Source organism: Dysidea avara, chromosome 6 (assembly GCF_963678975.1).
Source record: "Dysidea avara chromosome 6, odDysAvar1.4, whole genome shotgun sequence".
Lineage (NCBI taxonomy): Eukaryota > Metazoa > Porifera > Demospongiae > Dictyoceratida > Dysideidae > Dysidea > Dysidea avara.
Window position 1 is genome coordinate 2,795,354 of NC_089277.1, and position 26,994 is coordinate 2,822,347.

Here is a 26,994-nt window from a genome sequence, read left to right on the forward strand (position 1 = left end):
TTCACCTGAATTGTCGTTATTAAAGTTTTTACCATTAATTCACCTGAATTGTCGTTATTAAAGTTTTTACCATTAACCTACCATCACAGCCATTTCTTGGCCGCCACCTTGGATTTCACATCTTTTTTCACCATAGCTTTTTTGAGGGCCGCACACATTTTTTACAGCTTGGCTGTTTTGGATTAGATTTCACTTCTTTTTGTATTTGCATACCCCAAAGCCGGCCTATGGCCGGCTTTGGGACTTATTTTTTCTTTGTCACAGGAAGAAGAAAAGATGAAGCAGATGTACTTTAGATATTTCTGATTTTATCAGTAAATGTACAAATTATATATATAATACATATATTTATCACATAACTCTCCATGGTGGTTTCTTTGTAACTGAACACTCTACAAGGTGACTTCTTCTAGCTGCTCTCTCTACAGGGTGAATTGTTTGTAGCTGAACGATCTACAAGGTAACTTCTTCTAGCTGATCTCTCTACAGGGTGATTTGTTTGTAGCTGAACTATCTACAAGGTAACTTCTTCTAGCTGAACTCTCTACAAGGTAACTTCTTCTAGCTGATCTCTCTACAAGGAGAGTTGTTTGTAGCTGAACTCTCTACAGGTGATTTGTTTGCAGCTGAACTCTCTACATGATGGTTTCTTTTTAGCTGAACTCTCTACTAGGTAACTTCTTCTAGCTGATCTCTCTACAGGGTGATTTGTTTGTAGCTGAACTCTCTACAGGTGATTTGTTTGCAGCTGAACTCTCTACATGATGGTTTCTTTTTAACTGAACTCTCCACAAGGTAACTTCTTCTAGCTGATCTCTCTACAGGGAGATTTGTTTGTAGCTGATCTCTCTACATGATGGTTTCTTTGTAGCTGAACTCGCTGCAAGGTAACTTCTTCTATTGATATCTCTACAGGGCGATTTGTTTTTAGCTGAATTCTCTACATGGTGGTCTCTTTGTAACCGAACTATCTACAAGGTAACTTCTTCTAGCTGATCTTTCTACAGGGTGATTTGTTTGTAGCACCTCTCTGTGTTAGAGCATGTAATACATTAAGAAACAGTTTCAACAATTTAATCTCAGCATACTACAGGAGCATCCTTATCAACAAATACCACAATATTGTCCTTTGCTAAATACAGCTATGATGAGAATTATAAGCCCGATAATCATTACTTCAGCAGCAAGCCAGATCAGCATGTTGACAATGGAAAATCTTATTGTATCATATTGTTGGGATCTGTGTTGATATATTTATGTTGTAAACACAGTTATCCCTAGCTTTGAAACTGCATGTTTAATGTGATGCAAACCATGGCCTGGACTACCACAATACACCTTGATACAACAAATAATATACTTATGTAATATACTTTAATAAGGGAATCCAAAGACAAAATCTCTTCAATATTATTCACCTTGTTGGATTGGTTGATAAAGCACAAGTCCATGTTTTCAAACTGTTTAACATCTTCGTACAATAAGGTAGTACACCTGTAGGCATCCGTGATTCCCTCAAAATATTTACAGAAACCAGCCCCACAATACCTTCATGGGCTAGATTGTATCTATACTACCAAGGTGTAAAACATGATATCACTGTGACCCAAACACTTCCCATAAATTGCAATTGGCTACAAAAGTTTTAAAATCTTTGTTTAGTGTAATTTTCTACTGACTCACTGACTAACTAACCAACTGCCTGAGCAATTGTTTCACACAAGTATAACTTAATAATGGATAACAGTATGTACTTGATGTTTTCAATTTTAGATACATGTACATGTTCAATAGTTATAATGTATATAATCTAATAGAACAATTAATCATATCACAATGCAACAGATAGAGACAGGTTAACACATTTTTAAATATTCATTTCATACATATAATATTACAATAGTGTACATCTAACAGAATACACACTTTATTGTGGACATTATTATTGTGTTAAAGTGTACATCTTGTGAATGGAATGATAGACGCAAATTATATGTGTGAAGTACACTGGCTACTGTGCATTAAATCCAAACAATAATATTGTAATAGAACATTATCATTCTGGGATGATCTTATATGAGAGATCATACTTTCTTCCAAAAATGTAGACCATAAAACAGTTTTACAATACCTTCATGGCACCTTGACAGTATTGGTTAGGTACAGTATAACCAAGCTTACTGAAGTACTTTCACTTCATATTTTACTTGCTATTTTAAACAGAGTTGAATTACCTGGCCATACTAGTTGAGAAACTAAACAATAACTGTATGATACAGAGAAACATCATTTATCTGGACCCCGATTCTTGGTTACTGAACTATGGAAACGACTGCTCAATAAGAGTACTGACTGTTCTATTAGGGTAGTTGAAAGTACTGGTATTTAAAAAAATTCTTTATGCTATTTTCAGAAATACTAACTTTTCAGATTTAAGAACCACTCCTGGTCCCAAGGGGTTTGGCTAACTGAGGTTCCACTGTAGTTGGTCTAGTACATTTTATCCACAGCAAATGTTAAAGTTCAATTGATACATTACTAGTGAGGTGGTGGTAACTGGCAACCAAAATGATTTCTTACTTTATGCAGTACCTCTTCACAACACCACACATTATAATACACCACTGTGATACATATGTGAGTATGTACACATACAATCTGTAGAATAACAATTAGCTAAGCCATTCTGGTTCCTCCTATTCACTGATTGTAATAATGAACTGTTCAGTAACAATAAACTGGAAAAGTGGCTTAATGAGAACTACGGACCTGCCCATTATGCTTATTATTTTACCTATTATGCTATGCTCTACTGCTCAAAATTTTGCCTATTATGCTCAAATTACTTCTTAATATTTACTATTATTACCACATTATGCTCAATATTTATAACTCAGTTCCCATGTTTTTCTAGTAAATTTGCACTTTATAGGAAAACAGTAAGTTGCTGAAGCACACACTCTAACTCCTTTGTCAAAAATGCATGTCACAGAAAACATTGATACACTCTAATAGAACAGTCAGCTGTCAGATTGTTCTCTAACTATTCTATTAGAGCAATCTTTTTCTGTGATATGTATTTTTATAAGCAAGAATTTATAATAATGCACAAGTGTTGTGCCTATTATGCTGGCATTATGCTCAATGCTTTCAGGAACCTATTATGTTCAATTATTATTATTATACCAGCATAATCGGCAGGGCCCTAAAGAGAACTCTGTCCATTTTCCAAATTCATCAAATTTTACCACTTTACAGTATACTAACAACTAACCCAGTCCTCACAAGTGATGTCTGCACAATACTCATGAAGTATATAAATTGACTACCACAAGCCAATAAGGAAAATATCATAATAACACTAACATGTTATTACACTAAACATGACATACTAAACTACCTATCATAAAGTGTGACCAGATTTGACTAAACCAGGCTTCCACACACATCCAATTCTTTCAAGTTAACTGCTTGGATTTTGACTATTCAGGATCCTATTGGCATACAATTTTCACAAACTTCTTTCACTGCATTATGCAATAACAGGTCAAAATCTGAAAGTAATAGCATATTATACTCCAACTGGATGTGTGTGGAAGCCTGGTTTTGTCAAATCTGGTCACATAATTATTGATACTTATCCATTACACAACAACTAACCTTATCCTCATGATTAATATCTGCTCCAAATTCATGGAACATCTTCACCACATCAGTGTGGCCTCCATTTGCTGCAACCATCAGTGGGGTCTTTCCATCCTAAAGTTGAAAACAACACTAACATGTTTTTACACTAAACACGACATACTAAACTACCTATCATAAACCTCCTTAGGAATAGTTTATACATGTAGAAGGTATACATATTTATACATGTTTATACACGACTATTATGCTTAGCTAGTGGTTCAAGAGACCATGGGACATCTGGGTAATATGACTATATCTTACAAAGTTGAAATAAACAAATAGCTACATCTTTGGGTCATTACTACCAAAAAAGTGGTAGTTTTAATTGCAGGTAAAACAACCCAAAATTTCAGTCATTTCTACTTATAGTGTGTATAGAGGTGTACCGATAATCGGATCGGCTAAAATATCGGCCACCGATATGGTAATTTTTACCAATATCGGTATCAGTACAGAACAGCAGTATCGCTACCAATATTTATGCAGTAGCAATAGTTTGTACATAAATGTATTATGCATTGGTTTTCTACATTATTCATTAGTGCCAGTGGCTTATTGTTCAATCTGAAACAAGCGCTACCAGAAGCCATATAAAACACACTATTCTAGTGTTTGTTGTTGCAAAGCTTATCACAGTCTTTACAAATGAAGCAGTTGTAGAGTACTTTGTAATAAAAAGAAGGTTTACAGGATAACTTAGGAGACTTGCTTTACCAGCTTTCTCACAAGCCATTAGAATGCAGAGTAATGCAGAAATATCCATTTAAGGCTTAATGGGAGCTTGCATAAAAATGTTTGTGGGTGCCTAATTGTCTGCATTGCACAATAGAAACCCAAGCTGTATACCACCACAGGCAGTGTATAGCAATGAATACATGCACCTGTTGTTGTAGGGTAGGTAAATGTACACTTTTAACTAGAATGCAAATATCGGATCGACTATTGGTTATCAGCTTCTTTTAGTGGGATATCGGTACATGCCAAAAACCCATATCGGTACATCTCTAAGTGTATACATGTGTGAAGTACACTGACTACTGTTCATTAATCCACACAATGATGCTGTATTAGAACATATCATTTGGGAGGATCTTATCTGAGAGATCATACTTTCTTACAAAAAATATTGACCATAAACTAGTCTCACAATACCTTCATGGCACCTTGGCAGTATTGGTTAGGTACAGTATAACCAAGCTTAAAAGTACCTTCATACAATATCATATTTTACATTTTTACTTTCATGTTATTTGATATTTTTATACAGAGTTGAATTACCTGACCAGTCTATACTACTGAAGTGGTGGTAACTGACAACCAAAATAATCTCTTACTTTATGCAGTACCTCTTCACAACACCTCACATTATAATACACCACTGTGATACATATGTGAGTATTTACACATACAATCTGCAGAATAACAATTAGCTAAGTCATTCTGGTTCCTCCTATTCACTGATTGTAATAATGAACTGTTCAGTAACAATAAACTGGAAAAGTGGCTTAATGACTACTACGGACCTGCCGATTATGCTTATTATTTTACCTATTATGCTACGCTGTACTGCTCAAAATTTTGCCTATTATGCTCAAATTACTTCTTAATATTTACCTATTATTACCACATTATGCTCAATATTTATAACTCAGTTCCCATGTTTTTTAAATTTCCACTTTATGGGAAAACAGTAAGTTGCTGAAGCACACACTCTAACTCCTTTGTCAAAAAGCATGTCACAGGAAACATTGATACACTCTAATAGAACAGTCAGCTGTCTGATTGTTCTCTAACTATTCTATTAGAGCAATCTTTTTCTGTGATATGTATTTTTATAGGCAAGAATTTATAATAATGCACAAGTGTTGTGCCTATTATGCTGACATTATGCTCAATGCTTTCAGGCACCTATTATGTTCAATTATTATTATACCAGCATAATCGGCAGGTCCCTAACGAGAACTCTGTCCATTTTCCAAATTCATCAAATTTTACCACTTTACAGTATACTAACAACTAACCCAGTCCTCACAAGTGATGTCTGCACAATACTCATGAAGTATATAAATTGACTACCACAAGCCAATAAGGAAAATATCATAATACCACTAACATGTTATTACACTAAACATGACATACTAAACTACCTATCATAAAGTGTGACCACATTTGACTAAACCAGGCTTCCACACACATCCAATTCTTTCAAGTTAACTGCTTGGATTTTGACTATTCAGGATCCTATTGGCATACAATTTTCACAAACTTCTTTCACTGCATTATGCAATAACAGGTCAAAATCTGAAAGTAATAGCATATTATACTCCAACTGGATGTGTGTGCATGGAAGCCTGGTTTTGTCAAATCTGGTCACATAATTATTGATACTTATACACTACACAACAATTAACCTTATCCTGATGATTACTATCTGCTCCAAATTCATGGAGCACCTTCACCACATCAGTGTGGCCTCCATCTGCTGCAAACATCAGTGGGGTCATTCCACTCTAAAGTTGAAAACAACACTAACACGTTATTACACTAAACATGACATACTAAACTACCTATCATAAAGTGTGACCAGATTTGACTAAACCAGGCTTCCACACACATCCAATTCTTTCAAGTTAACTGCTTGGATTTTCACCATTCAGGATCCTATTGGCATACAATTTTCACAAACTTCTTTCACTGCATTATGCAATAACAGGTCAAAATCTGAAAGTAATAGCATATTATACTCCAACTGGATGTGTGTGGAAGCCTGGTTTTGTCAAATCTTGACACATAATTATTGATACTTATACACTACACAACAATTAACCTTATCCTGATGATTACTATCTGCTCCAAATTCATGGAGCATCTTCACCACATCAGCGTGGCCTCCACCTGCTGCAAACATCAGTGGGGTCCTTCCATTCTAAAGTTGAAAACAACACTAACATGTTATTACACTAAACATGACATACTAAACTACCTATCATAAACCTCCTTAGGAATAGTTTATACACGTAGAAGGTATACATATTTATACATGTTTATACATGATTATTATGCTTTGCTAGTGGTTTAAGAGACAATGGGACATCTGGATAATATGACTATATCTTACAAAGTTAAAATAAACAAGGACATCATTGGATCGTTACTACCAAAAAATCGGTAGTTTTATGGCAGATAAAACAACCCAAAATTTGAGTCAATTGTACTTATTTGAATTTACAGTGTATACATGTGTGAAGTACACTGACTACTGTTCATTAATCCACACAATGATGCTGTATTAGAATATATCATTTTGGGATGATCTTATCTGAGAGATCATAATTTCGTACAAAAACTATTGACCATAAACCAGTCTCACAATACATTCGTGGCACCTTGGCAGTATTGGTTAGGTACAGTATAACCAAGCTTAAAAGTAACTTCATGCAATATCACATTTTACATTTTTATTTTCATTATGTTATTTGATATTTTTATACAGAGTTGAATTACCTGGCCAATGCTTAGATATTGTCAATCAAACAAACATAAAATCAACACACCACAAGCAAACAAGTTGTAAGATGTATTGCTCTAATTTCTATTAGCTAGCTAGTGTTCTTCACCATCTGGCTATATAGACCAGTGATTTAGCTGCAGTGCCAAGGCAGGTATTGGGGTCTTACTTTTTTAGAAAATGCACTTCATTGCTGTGACGAGTGGCATTTTAATATTATGACACCCACTTTCACTTCTTCTACATGAGCAGGGTGAAGTGATCCATTAACTGATCCAGTCTTGTTTGTGGTGGTTGCAAGGATACTTGTATGGACTTACTTTTGCGTGCATTTTGTCCTTATTCAAACTGATGCAATACTTGTTGATTCCACTAAAGTCAAGCAGCGTATCACAAATGTCCGTCTCAGGATGCAGATGGCAGATATATTTTTGAAAGGAGTTTCCAGTAAAGCCTTTTGTAAACTCTTAACTGAACTGGCAATGCTGAGTGGTGGCAAGGCATGGCACATCACTTGTCTCAGGCTGACCATTTTCTAAAACAGTTATACCTCAGTTTTTATGTTGCATCATTCTAACACTGCCTACACAGTGTTTATGCCTGTTTATAACTTAATTGAATGCAAAGTGCTTTTAAAAAATTCTGAATTTTAACTCATACACTATGCCGGTATTATATTATATACACTGTAGTTTTTGTGCTTGAGGCTTGCAAATCAATCTAATATTTATGGTAGTATCAGTACTAGGCCTCAGTCAAATATGCTCAAATGGTTGCCAAAATGCTTTCAGGAATTTCTCAATTTTCACCTATTATGCTCTTCCTCATTCCTATTATACTTGCATTGTGCTCCTAGGTTAGCAACATTTCTTACGTACAATTACTTTGAAACATTTTCATCAATGATTGCTCTATTAGACTATTTCACTACAAAGTGACTGTTCTATTAACTTAAGGAGCATGCATTTGAGTGCTCTATTGCAGTTTGCAGTTTCCACTGACTGCTCTATTAAGGAGTACCAATCTATTTTCATGGAATTAAGATCCATAGTTTGAAATATCCACCTAATATACTAGCATTATGCTGGCCCATTGTGCTTTTTATTATGCTGGCCCATTGTGCTTTTTATTATGCTGACATATTTGACACATGCCTGATCAGTACTTTGTACACCACCTAAACAAATAGTTATGGTCTATTCTTTTAAATAAGGAAAATGTCTGAAATTAATAACTCTCTCTCAAAAATTCCTGGTAGTGAAGAAGGTTTACTATAATACTGATCTATCATTATACCAAATAGTAGGTTATATTCTTGAACACTGACAAACTTCAAGTTGAATAGCTACATCATTACTGCCAACACACACCACCTCTGTGTGCTAGAACATGTAATACATTAAGAAACAGTTTCAACAATTTAATCTCAGCACACTACAGGAGTATCCTTATCAACAAATACCACAATATTGTCCTTTGCTAAATACAGCTATGATGAGAATTATAAGCCTGATAATCATTACTTCAGCAGCATGAAAATGGAAAATATCTTATTGTATCATATTGTTGGGATCTGTGTTGTGTTGTAAACACAGTTATCCCTAGCTTTGAAACTGCATGTTTAATGTGATGCAAACCATGGCCTGGACTACCAAAAATAGACCTTGATACAACAAATAATATACTTATGTAATATACTTTAATAAGTGGATCCAAAGACAAAATCTCTTCAATATTATTCACCTTGTTGGATTGGTTGATAAAGCACAAGTCCATGTTTTCAAACTGTTTAACATCATCGTACAATAAGGTAGTACACCTGTAGGCATCTGTGATTCCCTCAAAAATATTTACAGAAACCAGCCCCACAATACCTTCATGGACTAGATTGTATCTATACTACCAAGGTGTAAAACATGATATCACTGTGACCCAAAACACTTCCCATAAATTGCAATTGGCTACAAAAGTTTTAAAATCTCTGTTTAGTGCAATTTTCTACTGACTCACTGACTAACTAACCAACTGCCTGAGCAATTGTTTCACACTCGACAAGCATATCTTAATAATGGCTAACAGTATGTACTTGATGTTTTCAATTTTAGATACATGTACATGTTCAGTAGTTATAGTGTATATAATCTAATAGAACAATTAATCATATTACAATGCAACAGATAGAAACAGGTTAACACATTTTTAAATATTCATTTTGTACATATAATATTACGATAGTGTACATCTAATAGAATACATACACACTTTTTTGTGGACATTATTATTGTGTTAAAGTGTACATCTTGTGAATGGAAAGATAGACGCAAATTATATGTGTGAAGCACACTGGCTACTGTGCATTAAATCCAAACAATAATATTGTAATAGAACATTATCATTTTGGGATGATCTTATATGAGAGATCATACTTTCTTACAAAAATATTGACCATAAACCAGTTTTACAATACCTTCATGGCACCTTGACAGTATTGGTTAGGTACAGTATAACCAAGCTTACTGAAGTACTTTCACTTCATATTTTACTTGCTATTTTAAACAGAGTTGAATTACCTGGCCATACTAGTTGAGAAACTAAACAATAACTGTATGATACAGAGAAACATCATTTATCTGGACCCCACTTATCCGGATTCTCAGTTAACAGAATTATGGAAGTGACTGCTCAATAAGAGTACTGACTGTTCTATTAGGGTAGTTGAAAGTACTGGTATTTAAAAAAAATTCTTTACACTATTTTCAGAAATACAAACTTTTCAGATTTAAGAACCACTCCTGGTCCCAAGGGGTTTGGCTAACTGAGGTTCCACTGTAGTTGGTCTAGGGTATAGGTACATTTTATCCACAGCAAATGTTAAAGTTCAATTGATACATTACTAGTGAAGTGGTGGTAACTGGCAACCAAAATAATCTCTTACTTTATGCACTACCTCTTCACAACACCACACATTATAATACACCACTGTGATACATATGTGAGTATTTACACATACAATCTGTAGAATAACAATTAGCTAAGCCATTCTGGTTCCTCCTATTCACTGATTGTAATAATGAACTGATCAGTAATAATAAACTGGAGAAGTGGCTTAATGAGAATTAGGGACCTGCCCATTATGCTTATTATTTTACCTATTATGCTATGCTCTACTGCTCAAAATTTTGCCTATTATGCTCAAATTACTTCTCAATATTTAACTATTATTACCGAATTATGCTCAATGTTTATAACACAGTTCCCATGTTTTTGTAGTAAATTTGCACTTTATGAGAAAACAGTAAGTTGCTGAAGCACAGACTCTAAATCCTTTGTTTGTCCAAATGCATGTCACAGAAAACATTGATATACTCTAATAGAACAGTCAGCTGTATGATTGGTCTCTAACTATTCTATTAGAGCAATCTTTTTCTGTGATATGTATTTTTATAGGCAAGAATTTATAATAATGCACAAGTGTTGTGCCTATTATGCTGGCATTATGCTCAATGCTTTCAGACACCTATTATGTTCAATTATTATTATAAAATATACCAGCATAATCGGCAGGTCCCTAAAGAGAACTCTGTCCATTTTCCAAATTCATCAAATTTTATCACTTTACAGTATACTATCAACTAACCCAGTCCTCACAAGTGATGTCTGCACAATACTCATGAAGTATATAAATTGACTACCACAAGCCAATAAGAAAAATATCATAATACCACTAACATGTTATTACACTAAACATGACATACTAAACTACCTATCATAAAGTGTGACCACATTTGACTAAACCAGACTTCCACACACATCCAATTATTTAAAGTTAACTGCTTGTATTTTGACCATTCAGGATCCTATTGGCATACAATTTTCACAAACTTCTTTAACTGCATTATGCAATAACAGGTCAAAATCTGAAAGTAATAGCATATTATACTCCAACTGAATGTGTGTGGGAGCCTGGTTTTGTCAAATCTGGTCACATTATAATTGATACTTATACACTACACAACAACTAACCCCGTCCTGATGATTAATATCTGCTCCAAATTCATGGAGCATCTTCACCACATCAGTGTGGCCTTTATCTGCTGCAAACATCAGTGGGGTATTTCCAACCTAAAGTTGAAAACAACACTAACATGTTATTACACTAAACATCACATACTAAACTACCTATTATAAACCTCCTTAGGAATAGTTTATACATGTAGAAGGTATACATGTTTATACATGATTATTATGCTTAGCTAGTGGTTCAAGAGACCATGGGACATCTGGGTAATATGACTATATCTTACAAAGTTGAAATAAACAAGTACATCATTGGATCATTACTACCAAAAAATTGGTAGTTTTATGGCAGATAAAACAACTCAAAATTTGAGTCAATTGTACTTATTTGAATTTACAGTGTATACATGTGTGAAGTACACTGACTACTGTTCATTAATCCACACAATGATGCTGTATTAGAATATATCATTTTGGGATGATCTTATCTGAGAGATCATACTTTCTTACAAAAAATATTGGCCATAAACCAGTCTCACAATACCTTCATGGCACCTTGGCAGTATGGGTTAGGTACAGTATAACCAAGCTTAAAAGTACCTTCATGTAATATCATATCTAATCCAAAACAGCCAAGCTGTAAAAAAAGTGTGCGGCCCTCAAAAAGGCTATGGTGAAATAAGATGTGAAATCCAAGGTGGCGGCCAAGAAATGGCTGTGATGGTAGGTTAATGTTAAAAATTTTAATAACAACAATTCAGGTGAATTTTGGTGCCGCTTGGTCAATTGGCACAAAATTCACCTGAATTGTCGTTATTAAAATTTTTACCATTAACCTACCATCACAGCCATTTCTTGGCCGCCACCTTGGATTTCACATCTTTTTTCACCATAGCCTTTTTGAGGGCTGCGCACTTTTTTTACAGCTTGGCTGTTTTGGATTAGATTTCACCTCTGTTTGTATTTGTATACCACAAAGCCGGCCTATGGCCTGCTTTGGAACTTTTTAAACCTATCTTTTTTTCTTTACCACAGGAAGAAGAAAAGATGAAGCAGATGTACCTTAAATATTTCTGATTTTATCAGTAAATGTACAAATTATATATATAATACATATATTTATTACAGAACTGTCCATGGTGGTTTCTTTGTAACTGAACACTCTTCAAGGTAACTTCTTCTAGCTGTTCTCTCTACAGGGTGATTTATTTGTAGATGGATTCTGTACAGGTGATTTTTTTGCTGCTGAGCTCTTTACAGAATGGTTTCTTTGTAGCTGAACTCTCTACAAGGTAACTTCTTCTAACTGATCTCTCTACAGGGAGATTTGTTTGTAGCTGAACTCTCTACAGGTGATTTGTTTGCAGCTGAACTATCTAGATGATGGTTTCTTTGTAGCTGAACTCTCTACAAGGTAATTTCTTCTAGCTGAACTCTCTACATGGTGGTTTCTTTGTAGCTGAACTCTCTACAAGATAACTTCTTCTAACTAATCTTTCTACAGGGCAATTTGTTTGTGGCAGAATTTTCTACAGGGTGATTTCTTTGCAGCTGAACTCTCTACATGGTGGTTTCTTTTTACTGTAGCTGAACTCTCTACAAGGTAATTTCTTCTAGCTGATCTCTCTACAGGGTGATTTGTTTGTAGCTGAATTCTATACAGGTGATTTGTTTGCAGCTGAGCTCTTTACAGAATTGTTTCTTTGTAGCTGAACTCTCTACAAGGTAACTTCTTCTAACTGAACTCTCTACAGGGAGATTTATTTGCAGCTGAACTCTCTTCATGATGGTTTCTCTGTAGCTGAACTCTCTACAAGGTGACTTCTTCTAGCTGATCTTTCTACAGGGTGATTTGTTTGCAGCTGAATTCTCTATATGGTCGTTTCTTTGTAGCTGAACTCTCTACAAGGTGACTTCTTCTAGCTGATCTCTCTACAGGGTGATTTATTTGCAGCTGAACTCTCTTCATGATGGTTTCTTTGTAGCTGAACTCTCTATAAGGTAACTTCTTCTAGCTGAACGCCCTACATGGTGGTTTCTTTGTAGCTGAACTCTCTACAGGTGATTTGTTTGCAGCTGAACTCTCCACATGATGGTTTCTTTAAATTTGTAGCTGAACTCTCTACAAGGTAACTTCTTCTAGCTGATCTCTCTACAGGGTGATTTGTTTGTAGCTGAACTATCTACAAGATAATTTCTTCTAGCTGATCTCTCTATAGGGTGATTTGTTTGTAGCGGAGCTCTTTACAGAATGCTTTCTTTGTAGCTGAACTCTCTACAAGGTAACTTCTTCTAGCTGAATGCCCTACATGGTGGTTTCTTTGTAGCTGAACTCTTTACAGGTGATTTGTTTGCAGCTGAACTCCCCACATAAATTTGTAGCTGAACTCTCTACAAGGTAACTTCTTCTAGCTGATCTCTCTACAGGGTGATTTGTTTGTAGCTGAACTATCTACAAGATACTTTCTTCTAGCTGATCTCTCTACAGGGTGATTTGTTTGTAGCTGAATTCTGTACAAGTGATTTGCTTGCAGCTGAGCTCTTTACAGAATGCTTTCTTTGTAGCTGAACTCTCTACAAGGTAACTTCTTCTAGCTGAACTCCCTACATGGTGGTTTCTTTATAGCTGAACTCTCTACAAGGTGACTTCTTCTAGCTGATCTTTCTACAGGGTGATTTGTTTGTAGCTGAATTCTGTACAGGTGATTTGTTTGCAGCTGAGCTCTTTACAGAATGGTTTCTTTGTAGTTGAGCTCTCTACAAGGTAGTTTCTTCTAGCTGATGTCTCCACAAGGTCACTAGTTTGTAGCTGAACTTTCTGCATGGTGGTTTCTTTGTAACTGAACTCTCTACAAGGTAACTTCTTCTAGCTGATCTTTCTACAGGGTGATTTGTTTGTGGCTGAACTCTCTACAAGGAAACTTCTTCTAGCTGATCTCTCTACAGGGAGATTGGTTTGTAGCTGAACTCTCTACAGGTGATTTGTTTGCAACTGAACTCTCCACATGATGGTTTCTTTGTAGCTGAACTCTCTACGAGGTAACTTCTTCTAGCTGATCTCTCTACAGGGTGATTTGTTTGTAGCTGAATTCTGTACAGGTGATTTGTTTGCAGCTGAGCTCTTTACAGAATGGTTTCTATGTAGCTGGACTCTTTACAAGGTAACTTCTTCTAGCTGATGTCTCTACAGGGTCACTAGTTTGTAAATGAATTCTCTACATGGTGGTTTCTTTGTAACTGAACTCTCTACAAGGAAACTTCTCCTAGCTGATCTCTCTACAGGGAGATTTCTTTGTAGCTGAACTCTCTACAGGTGATTTGTTTGCAGCTGAACTCTCTACATGATGGTTTCTTTGTAGCTGAACTCTCTACAAGTTAACTTCTTCTAGCTGATCTCTCTACAGGGTGATTTGTTTGTAGCTGAACTCTCTACATTGTGGTTTCTTTGTAGCTGAACTCTACAAGGTGATTTCTTCTAGCTGAATTATCTCTTTCTATAGTTGCATGAATTCCGTACAAGGTAACTTCTTCTAGCTGATCTCTCTACAGGGTGAATTGTTTGTGGCTGATCTCTCTACAGGGTGACTTGTTTGTAGCTGATCTCTATACAGGTTACTTGTTTCTAGCTGATCTCTTGAATTCTCTTCGGGTGACTGCTCTATTGGGATGACTGCTCTATTAGGACGACTGCTCTATTAGAGTATCTCGATCTCGCACTTGCTACACCAAGTTGGATTTCGTGTTATAACTCCATGGCTTTAAGTATGATTCTTCTACACCATTGAAGAGCCTTTCTAAGATGATTACTCCAACTGTACAGCGAATTTCAAAGCATTACCCCAAGCGGTTTATCTGGTAGGCGCTGCAAATAGTCGTTTTTTATTAGCTAATCTCAGTTGCATAATTGTTACACACTGTTGGTTTTTTCGTTGTATCTTCCTGGTTTTTAGCTCGATTTCTTTCAAACCACAAAAGGTTTGAAGTTCAATAGTTAACCTATTCACCCACCGATTTTCAGCTTCTTTCCATACGCGGTTTACCCTGTAGGCGTGACAACATATTGGTGTTATTTTTCGTGAATAATCGCTCATAACTCTGCCTGTTTATCGTATTCCAGCCAAAGCCTTTATACCCCCCTTCTGTGTGCCAAATTTCAAGGCGATCGGATGTGGCGTTCGCGTTTTATAGCAGTTTTTGTAAGTGTGCGAAAAGAGGAAGAAAAATAAGAAGAAAAAAATGAAGAAACTAAGCCAATTTTTGAAGTCGCATATCTCTGGAACGCTCGAAGCGATTTCGCTCAAATTTGGAATGTGGAGTGCTGGAGGTGGAGGGAATGTACACAGCAAAATTTGCCAAAATCGTCTTGTTTCATCAAGGCAGCACAGAGCTACGGAGGTGCTAAAATTGCGTTTTCTTTCTTCCTGTCAATATACTCACGGGTATTACGCGCCAGCTTCTTGGGCCGCACGACACACTACCGTGTGTCTTGATTTTACATTTTTAAATTCTTATGTTGTTTACTTTTTTTATACAGAGTTGAATTACCTGGCCAGTCTATACTAGTGAAGTGGTGGTAACTGACAACCAAAATAACACTTACTTTATGCAGCAACTCTTAACACCACACATTACACCACTGTGATACATATGTGAGTATGTACACATACAATCTGTAGAATAACAATTAGCTAAGTCATACTGATTCCTCCTATTCACTGATTGTAATAATGAACTGTCCAGTAACAATAAACTGGAAAAGTGGCTTAATGACAACTACGGACCTGCCGATTATGCTTATTATTTTACCTATTATACTATGCTGTACTGCTCAAAATTTTGCCTATTATGCTCAAATTACTTCTTAATATTTACCTATTATTACCACATCATACTCAATACTTATAACTCAGTTCCCATGTTTTTCTAGTAAATTTGCACTTATGGGAAAACAGTAAGTTGCTGAAGCACACACTCTAACTCCTTGTCAAAATGCATGTCACAGAAAACATTGATATACTCTAATAGAACAGTCAGCTGTCTGATTGTTCTCTAACTATTCTATTAGAGCAATCTTTTTCTGTGATATGTATTTTTATAGGCAAGAATTTATAATAATGCACAAGTGTTGTGCCTATTATGCTGGCATTATGCTCAATGCTTTCAGGCACCTATTATGCTTAATTAATATACCAGCATAATCGGCAGGTCCCTAAAGAGAACTCTGTCCATTTTCCAAATTCATCAAATTTTACCACTTTACAGTATACTAACAACTAACCCAGTCCTCACAAGTGACGTCTGCACAATACTCATGAAGTATATAAATTGACTACCACAAGCCAATAAGGAAAATATCATAATACCACTAACATGTTATTACACTAAACATGACATACTAAACTACCTATCATAAAGTGTGACCAGATTTGACTAAACCAGGCTTCCACACACATCCAATTCTTTCAAGTTAACTGCTTGGATTTTCACCATTCAGGATCCTATTGGCATACAATTTTCACAAACTTCTTTCACTGCATTATGCAATAACAGGTCAAAATCTGAAAGTATTAGCATATTGTACTCCAACTGGATGTGTGTGGAAGCCTGGCTTTGTCAAATCTGGTCACATTATTATTGATACTTATACACTATACAACAACTAACCCCATCCTGATGATTAATATCTGCTCCAAATTCATGGAGCATCTTCACCACATCAGTGTGGTCTCCTTGTGCTGCAAACATCAGTGGGGTCCATCCATCCTAAAGTTGTAAACAACACTAACATGTTATTACACTAAACATCACATACTAAACTACCTATCATAAACCTCCTTAGGAATAGTTTATACATGTAGAAGGTATACATATTTATACATGTTTATACACGACTATTATGCTTAGCTAGTGGTTCAAGAGACCATGGGACATCTGGGTAATATGACTATATCTTACAAAGTTGAAATAAACAAATAGCTACATCTTTGGGTCATTACTACCAAAAAAGTGGTAGTTTTAATTGCAGGTAAAACAACCCAAAATTTCAGTCATTTCTACTTATAGTGTATATAGAGGTGTACCGATAATCGGATCGGCTAAAATATCGGCCACCGATATGGTAATTTTTACCAATATCGGTATCGGTACAAAATGGCAGGAGGACCGATATTGCTACCGATATCAAGACACACGGTAGTGTGTCGTGCGGCCCAAGAATCCGGCGCGCCACACCCGTGAGTATATTGACAGGAAGAACGAAAACGTCATTTTCACACCTTTGTATCTCAGTGATCACTTATCTGATTGAAACCAAATTTGCTACACAGTTGTCCGCCAGCCAAGGGAGTCTACATTCCAAATTTGAAGGAAATCGCTCCAGCCATTTCCGAGATACGAGCTGCCAAAGTTTCGTTTTTTTTTCTTCTTCTTCGTCTTTTCGCACACTTGCAAAAATTGCTATAACAAGCAAATGCGTAATCTGATCGCCTTGAAATTTGGCACACGGAAAGGGAGTCCAAAGGCGAATCCTAGCATCAAATTTGGTACAAATCCGATGAATGGTTCAGGAGTTATGATCGATTATTCGCGTAAAACAAGATCGATTTGTTGTCACGCCTACAGGGTAAACCGCTTCATGGAATGAGTTGAAAATTGCTATGTAGATGGAGTAACCATCGTAGGAGTGCCTTTTGGTGGTTTGAAAGGAATCGAGATAAAGACCACGGAAATATGACACAAAACCCAACCTGTGTCACAATTACGCGATCGATTTTCACGAATAAAAAAGTATTAGTTTTCACGCCTACTAGGCAAACCGCTAAGAGCAATGAGCTGAAAATTGGTGTATAGCTGGAATAATCTTCATTGAAAGTCCTTGCAATAGTACAGAAGAATCGGATTACAAACCACTGAGTTATGATTCGAAAGCCAACTCCGTGTAGCAAATGCGAGATCGAGATACTCTAATAGAACAGTCACCCTAATAGAGCATTCGGCTAATTTATTTACTCCATTATAGAATTTTATTACATCACAAGTTATTCTGTAGGGAGTTCAGCTGCAAACAGTTAATCTTATAGACAGTTTAGCAAGAAGACAGTCACCATGTGGAGAGTTAAGCAAATATATCACTATAGAGATTCAGAACATTACAAGTCACACTGAAGAAAGTTCAGCTATAAACAAGTCATGCACTGTGTAGGGAATTCAGCTACAATTAAGTCACTCTCTAGAGAATTCAGCTACACACAAGTCACTGTGGAGAGAGTTCAGCTGCAAACAAATTACCCTTTAGAGTGATCAGCTACAAACAAAACACTTTGCAGGGTGTTCAGCTGCAACAAATCAACCTTTAGAGCGATCAGCAATGAACAAATCAACACAAATCTACCTGTAGAGAGATCAGCTAGAAACAAATCACCCTGAAGAGAGTTCAGCTACAAAAAAATCACCCTGTAGAGACATCAGCTAGAAACTAGACACAATGTAAGGAGTTCAGCTACAAGCAATCACCCTGTAGAGAGTTCAGCTAAAACAAATCAACCTGCAGAGAGATCAGCTACAAACAAATCACCTTATAGAGAGTTTAGCTACAAACAGCTTACCTGTAGAGAGATCGGCTACAAACAAATTAACCTGCAGAGAGATCAGCTACACACAAATCAACTTGTAGAGAGATCAGCTACAAACAAATCACCTTGTAGAGAGATCAGCTAGAAACTAGACACAATGTAAGGAGTTCAGCTACAAACAAATCACCCTGTAGAGAGTTCAGCTAAAGAGAGATCAGCTACAAACAAATCACCTTATAGACAGTTCAGCTACAAACAAATTACCTTGTAGAGAGATCGGCTACAAACAAATCAACCTGCAGAGAGATCAGCTACACACAATTCAACTTGTAGAGAGATCAGCTACAAACAAATCACCCTGTAGAGAGATCAGCTAGAAACTAGACACAATGTAAGGAGTTCAGCTACAAGCAAATCACCCTGTAGAGAGTTCAGCTACAAACAAACCAACCTGCATGTAGAGCGATCAGCTAGAAACAAATTACCCTGAAGAGAGGTCAGCTACAAAAAAATCACCCTGTAGAGATATCAGCTAGAAACAAATCACCCTGAAGAGAGGTCAGCTACAAAAAATCACCTTGTAGAGAAATCAACTACAAACAAAACACTTTGCAGAGAGTTCAGCTACAAACAAATCAACCTTTAGAGCGATCAGCAACAAACAAATCAACCTGTAGAGAGATAAGCTAGAAACAAATCACCCTGTAGAGAGTTCAGCTAAAACAAATCAATCTGCAGAGAGATCAGCTACGTACAAATCACCTTATAGATAGTTCAGCTACAAACAAATTATCTTGTAGAGAGATTGGCTACAAACAAATCACCCTGCAGAGAGAACAGCTACACACATATCAACTTGTAGAGAGATCAGCTACAAACTAGACACAAAGTAAGGAGTTCACCTACAAGCAAATTACCCTGTAGAGAGTTCATCTACAAACAAATCAACCTGTAGAGCAATCAGCTAGAAATAAATCACCCTGAAGAGAGGTCAGCTACAAAAAATCACCCTGTAGAGAGATCAGCTAGAAACAAATCACCCTGAAGAGAGGTCAGCTACAAAAAAATCACCCTGTAGAGAGATCAGCTACAAACAAATTGCCCTGTAGAGAGATCGGCTACAAACAAATCAGCCTGTAGAGAGTTCAGCTAAAACAAATCAACCTGCAGAGAGATCAACTGCAAACAAATCACCTTATAGAGAGTTCAGCTACAAACAAATTGCCCTATAGAGAGATCGGCTACAAACAAATCAACCTGCAGAGAGATCAGCTACACACAAATCAACTTGTAGAGAGATCAACTACAAACAAATCACCCTGTAGAGAGATCAGCTAGAAACTAGACACAATGTAAGGAGTTCAGCTACAAATAAATCACCCTGTAGAGAGTTCAGCTAAAACAAATCAACCTGCAGAGAGATCAGCTACAAACAAATCACCTTTCAGACAGTTCAGCTACAAATAAATTACCTTGTAGAGAGATTGGCTACAAACAAATCAACCTGCAGAGAGATCAGCTACACACAATTCAACTTGTAGAGAGATCAGCTACAAACAAATCACCCTGTAGAGAGATCAGCTAGAAACTACACACAATGTAAGGAGTTCAGCTACAAACAAATCACCCTGTAGAGAGATCAGCTACAAACTAGACACAAAGTAAGGAATTCAGCTACAAGCAAGTTACCCTGTAGAGAGTTCATCTACAAGCAAATCAACCTGCAGAGCAATCAGCTAGAAACAAATTACCCTGAAGAGAGGTCAGCTACAAAAGATCACCCTGTAGAGAGATCAGCTAGAAACAAATCACCCTGAAGAGAGGTCAGCTACAAAATAATCACCCTGTAGAGAGATCAGCTAGAAACAAATCACCCTGAAGAGAGGTCAGCTACAAACAAAACACTTTGCAGAGAATTCAGCTACAAACAAATCAGCTTGTAGAGAGGTCAGTTACACACAAATCAACCTGTAGAGAGTTCAGCTGCAAACAAATCACCTTATAGAGAGTTCAGCTACAAACAAATCACCCTGTAGAGAGATCAGCTAGAAACTAGACACAATGTAAGGAGTTCAGCTACAAGCAAATCACCCTTAGTGAGTTCAGCTACAAACAAATCAACCTGCAGTGAGATCACCTACAAAAAAGCACCTTGTACAGAGTTCAGCTACAAACAAATTACCCTGTAGAGAGATCGGCTACAAACAAATCAACTTGTAGAGAGATCAGCTACAAACAAATCACCCTGTAGAGAGATCAGCTAGAAACTAGACACAATGTAAGGAGTTCAGCTACAAGTAAATCACCCTGTAGAGAGTTCAGCTAAAACAAATCAACCTGCAGAGAGATCAGCTACAAATAAATCACTTTATAGACAGTTCAGCTACAAACAAATTACCTTGTAGAGAGATCGGCTGCAAATTAATCAACCTGCAGAGAGATCTGCTACACACAAATCAACTTATAGAGAGATCAGCTACAAACAAATCACCCTGTAGAAAGATCAGCTAGAAACTAGATACAATGCAAGGAGTTCAGCTACAAGCAAAATCACCCTTTAGTGAGCTCAGCTACAAACAAATCAACCTGCAGTGAGATCACCCACAAAAACGCACTTGTACAGAGTTCAGTTACAAACAAATCACCCTGTAGAGAGATCAGCTAGAAGAAGTTACCTTGTAGAGAGTTCAGTTACAAAGAAACCATCATATAGAGAGTTCACTGAACTCTCTATATGATGGTTTCTTTGTAACTGAACTCTCTGAACTCTCTATATGATGGTTTCTTTGTAACTGAACTCTCTACAAGGTAACTTCTTCTAGCTGATCTTTCTACTGGGTGATTTGTTTGCAGCTGAACTCTCTACAAGGTGAATTCTTCTACCTGATCTCTATACAGGGTGATTTGTTTGTAGTTGAATTCTGTACAGGTGGTTTCTTTGTAGCTGAACTCTGTACATGATGGTTTCTTTGTAGCTGAACTCTTTACAAGGTGACTTCTTCTAGCTGAACTCTCTACGGGGTAATTTCTTTGTAGCTGAACTCAGTACAGAGTTAAGCTACAAAGAAACCACCTGTACAGAATTCAACTACAAACAAATCACCCTGTATAGAGATCAGCTAGAAGAAGTTACCTTGTAGATAGTTCAGCTACAACAATTCACCCTGTAGAAAGATCAGCTAGAAGAAGTCACCTTATAGAGTGTTCAGTTACAAAGAAACCATCATGTAGAGAGTTCAGCTGCAAACAAATCACTCTGTAGAGAGTTCAGCTACAAAGAAACCGCCATGTAGAGAGTTCAGCCTCAAACAAACCACCTTGTAGAGAATTCAACTACAACAAATCACCCTGTAGAGAAGAAGCTACCTTGTAGAGAGTTCAGCTACAAAGAAACCATCATGTAGGGAGTTCAGCTACAAAGAAACCACCATGTAGAGAGTTTAGCTGCAAACAAATCACCTGTAGAAAGTTCAGCTAGAAACAAATCACCCCGTAGAGAGATCAGCTGGACGAAGTCACCTTGTAGAGAGTTCAGCTACAAAGAAACTATCATGTAGAGAGTTCAGCTGTAAACAAATCACCCTGCAGAGAGTTCAGCTACAAAAAATCACCCTGTAGAGAGTTCAGCTAGACGAAGTCACCTTATAGAGAGTTCAGCTACAAAGAAACCATCATGTAGAGAGTTTGGCTACAAAGACACCACCATGTAGAAAGTTTAGCTGCAAACAAATCACCTGTAGAGAGTTCAGCTAGAAACAAAATACCCTGTAGAGAGACCAGCTAGAAGAGGTTACCTTGTAGAGAGTTCAGCTACAAAGAAACCATCCTGTATATAGTTCAGCTACATTTCAAGTCACCCAGTAGAGAGATCAGCTGCAAAACAATATCCTGTGGGGAATAATGGGCATGTAATAAATATATGTATATAATTTGTATAATTACTAATAAAATCAAAAATAACTATTGAAGTACTAAAATTCTTCTTTAAGTTCTTTTCTTCTTCATGTGGTAAAGAAAAAACACATGGGTTAAAAAAGCCCCAAAGCCAGCCATGGGCTGGCTTTGCAGTATACAAATACAAAAAGAAGTGATATCTAATCAAAAACAGCCAAGCTGTAAAAAAAGGTGCGGCCCCCAAAAAGGCCATGGTGAAAAAAGATGTGAAATCCAAGGTGGCGGCCAAGAAATGGCTGTGATGGTAGGTTAATGGTTACATTTTAATAACGACAATTCAGGTGAATTTTGTGCTGCTTGCTCTTGGCACCAAATTCACCTGAATTATTGTTATTAAAATGTAACCATTAACCTACCATCACAGCCATTTCTTGGCCGCCACCTTGGATTTCACATCTTTTTTCACCATGGCCTTTTTGGGGGCTGCACCTTTTTTTACAGCTTGGCTGTTTTTGATTAGATTTATATAGTAGCAATAGTTTGTACATAAACGTATTATGCATTGGTTTTCTACGTTATTCATTAGTGCCAGTGGCTCATTGTTCACTCTGAAACAAGCGCTACGCTACGAGAAGCCATATAAAACACACTATTCTAGTGTTTGTTGCTGCAAAGCTTACCACAGTCTTTACAAATGAAGCAGTTGGAGAGTACTTTGTAATAAAAAGAAGGTTTACAGGATAACTTAGGAGACTTGCTTTACCAGTTTTCTCACAAGCCATTAGAATGCGGAATAATGCAGAAATATCCGTTTAAGGCTTAACGGGAGCTTGCATAAAAATGTTTTTGGGTGCCTAATTGTCTGGATTGCACAATAGAAACCCAAGCTGTATACAACCACAGGCAGTGTATAGCCATGAATACATGCACCTGTTGTTGTAGGGTAGGTAAATGTACACTTTTAACTAGAATGCAAATATCGGATCGACTATTGGTTATCAGCTTCTTTTAGTGGGATATCGGTACATGCCAAAAACCCATATCGGTACATCTCTAAGTGTGAAGTACATCTCTATGTGTGAAGTACACTGACTACTGTTCATTAATCCACACAATGATGCTGTATTAGAACATATCATTTGGGAGGATCTTATCTGAGAGATCATACTTTCTTACAAAAAATATTGACCGTTAGCCAGTCTCACAATACATTCATGGCACCTTGGCAGTATTGGTTAGGTACAGTATAACCAAGCTTAAAAGTACCTTCATGCAATATCATAATATTTATTTTACATTTTTACCTTCATATGTTATTTGATATTTTTATACAGAGTTGAATTACCTGACCAGTCTATACTACTGAAGTGGTGGTAACTGACAACCAAAATAATCTCTTACTTTATGCACTACCTCTTCACAACACCACACATTATAATACACCACTGTGATACATATGTGAGTATGTACACATACAATCTGTAGAATAACAATTAGCTAAGTCATTCTGGTTCCTCTTATTCACTGATTGTAATAATGAACTGTTCAGTAACAATGAACTGGAAAAGTGGCTTAATGAGAACTACGAACCTGCCGATTATGCTTATTATTTTACCTATTATGCTATGCTGTACTGCTCAAAATTTTGCCTATTATGCTCAAATTACTTCTTAATATTTACCTATTATTACCACATTATGCTCAATATTTATAACTCAGTTCCCATGTTTTTGTAGCAAATTTGCACTTTATGGGAAAACAGTAAGTTGCTGAAGCACACACTCTAACTCCTTTGTCAAAATGCATGTCACAGAAAACATTGATATACTCTAATAGGACAGTCAGCTGTCTGATTGTTCTCTAACTATTCTATTAGAGCAATCTTTTTCTGTGATATGTATTTTTATAGGCAAGAATTTATAATAATGCACAAGTGTTGTGCCTATTATGCTGGCATTATGCTCAATGCTTTCAGACACCTATTATGTTCAATTATTATTATAAAATATACCAGCATAATCGGCAGGTCCCTAAAGAGAACTCTGTCCATTTTCCAAATTCATCAAATTTTATCACTTTACAGTATACTATCAACTAACCCAGTCCTCACAAGTGATGTCTGCACAATACTCATGAAGTATATAAATTGACTACCACAAGCCAATAAGAAAAATATCATAATACCACTAACATGTTATTACACTAAACATGACATACTAAACTACCTATCATAAAGTGTGACCAGATTTGACTAAACCAGGCTTCCACACACATCCAATTCTTTCAAGTTAACTGCTTGGATTTTGACCATTCATTCAGGATCCTATTGGCATACAATTTTAACAAACTTCTTTAACTGCATTATGCAATAACAGGTCAAAATCTGAAAGTAATAGCATATTATACTCCAACTGGATGTGTGTGGAAGCCTGGTTTTGTCAAATCTGGTCACATAATTATTGATACTTATACACTACACAACAACTAACCTTATCCTGATGATTAATATCTGCTCCAAATTCATGGAGCATCTTCACCACATCAGCGTGGCCTTCATCTGCTGCAAAAATCAGTGGGGTCTTTCCATACTAAAGTTGAAAACAACATTAACATGTTATTACACTAAACATCACATACTAAACTACCTATCATAAACCTCCTTAGGAATAGTTTATACATGTAGAAGGTATACATATTTATACATGTTTATACACGACTATATATTATGCTTAGCTAGTGGTTCAAGAGACCATGGGACATCTGGGTAATATGACTATATCTTACAAAGTTGAAATAAACAAATAGCTACATCTTTGGGCCATTACTACCAAAAAGTGGTAGTTTTAATTGCAGGTAAAACAACCCAAAATTTGAGTCATTTCTACTTATAGTGTGTATAGAGGTGTACCGATAATCGAATTGGCTAAAATATCGGCCACCGATATGGTAATTTTTACCAATATCGGTATCAGTACAGAACAGCAGGAGGACCGATATCGCTACCGATATTTATGCAGTAGCAATAATTTGTACATAAACGTATTGTGCATTGGTTTTCTACATTATTCATTAGTGCCAGTGGCTTATTATTCACTGTGAAACAAGCGCTACGCTACGAGAAGCCATATAAAACACACTATTCTAGTGTTTGTTGCTGCAAAGCTTATCACAGTCTTTACAAATGAAGCAGTTGTAGAGTACTTTGTAATAAAAAGAAGGTTTACAGGATAACTTAGGAGACTTGCTTTACCAGCTTTCTCACAAGCCATTAGAATGCGGAGTAATGCAGAAATATCCGTTTAAGGCTTAATGGGAGCTTGCATAAAAATGTTTGTGGGTGCCTAATTGTCTGCATTTCACAATAGAAACCCAAGCTGTATACCACCACAGGCAGTGTATAGCAATGAATACATGCACCTGTTGTTGTAGGGTAGGTAAATGTACACTTTTAACCCTTCGAGGACCAAATTAATTTTCAAGTATGGAGGAATGCGTAACTTTGTGTTATAAGGAAAGCAGTAGCCTTCTGTAAAACGAAGATGGATTATTGTTTGGCATTAACTTAATGGTAGTTTCATACACAACAATAATATCATAACAGTTTTGTTCTACAGAAAACAGTACTTGTGATATGAAGCGAAGAACAGGCGATGTCATCTCCACTGAATGTCCGCTTCGTTATTTCTTTATCGCGTATTCATGAGGTAGTCACGTGATTTTTTGTATACAAATCGAATCGCCATCACGTGCTGAGTCTAATGGCATTTAGTTTGATGCGCTACGGTGAAGTACTATCAAGATATGGCCGATCAAAGTAGCAGGTGTAGAGTAATGGCGGACGATAATGGAAGAGCTACTTTTTCTTGGAGGCCTAGTAGCGGAGATTCTTTTCAAACCAAGCGATACTTGGTGTGATTTTGTCAGAAATTTCATGGTGAGTATCGTGGTATTAGCGAATTCTTTCTACTGTGTACTGATAAGTAGTTATATCGGCTTATACTAGTCCATGTACTTGCGTCCAATATATTGGACTTTGGTCCTCAAAGGGTTAACTAGAATGCAAATATCGGATCGACTATCAGTTATCAGCTTCTTTTAGTGGGATATCGGTACATGCCAAAAACCCATATCGGTACATCTCTAAGTGTATACATGTGTGAAGTACACTGACTACTGTTCATTAATCCACACAATGATGCTGTATTAGAACATATCATTTGGGAGGATCTTATCTGGGAGATCATAGTTTCTTACAAAAAATATTGACCATAAACTAATCTAATCCAAAACAGCCAAGCTGTAAAAAAAGTGTGC

General features: G+C 36.5%; 1 protein-coding gene across 1 annotated transcript in view; it reads right to left on the bottom strand.

Moving 5' to 3' along the window:
• Window positions 1-26,994, bottom strand: part of LOC136257280 (uncharacterized) — a 140,678-nt gene that overhangs the window by 43,189 nt on the left and 70,495 nt on the right. The window contains exons 7-12 of the mRNA XM_066050373.1: window positions 25,170-25,268; window positions 16,880-16,978; window positions 11,222-11,320; window positions 6,518-6,616; window positions 6,102-6,200; window positions 3,661-3,759 (exon numbers count right to left, since the gene is read on the bottom strand). Of these exons, the coding sequence (XP_065906445.1) occupies window positions 3,661-3,759; window positions 6,102-6,200; window positions 6,518-6,616; window positions 11,222-11,320; window positions 16,880-16,978; window positions 25,170-25,268 (594 nt within the window). The remainder of the gene's footprint in view (window positions 1-3,660; window positions 3,760-6,101; window positions 6,201-6,517; window positions 6,617-11,221; window positions 11,321-16,879; window positions 16,979-25,169; window positions 25,269-26,994) is intronic.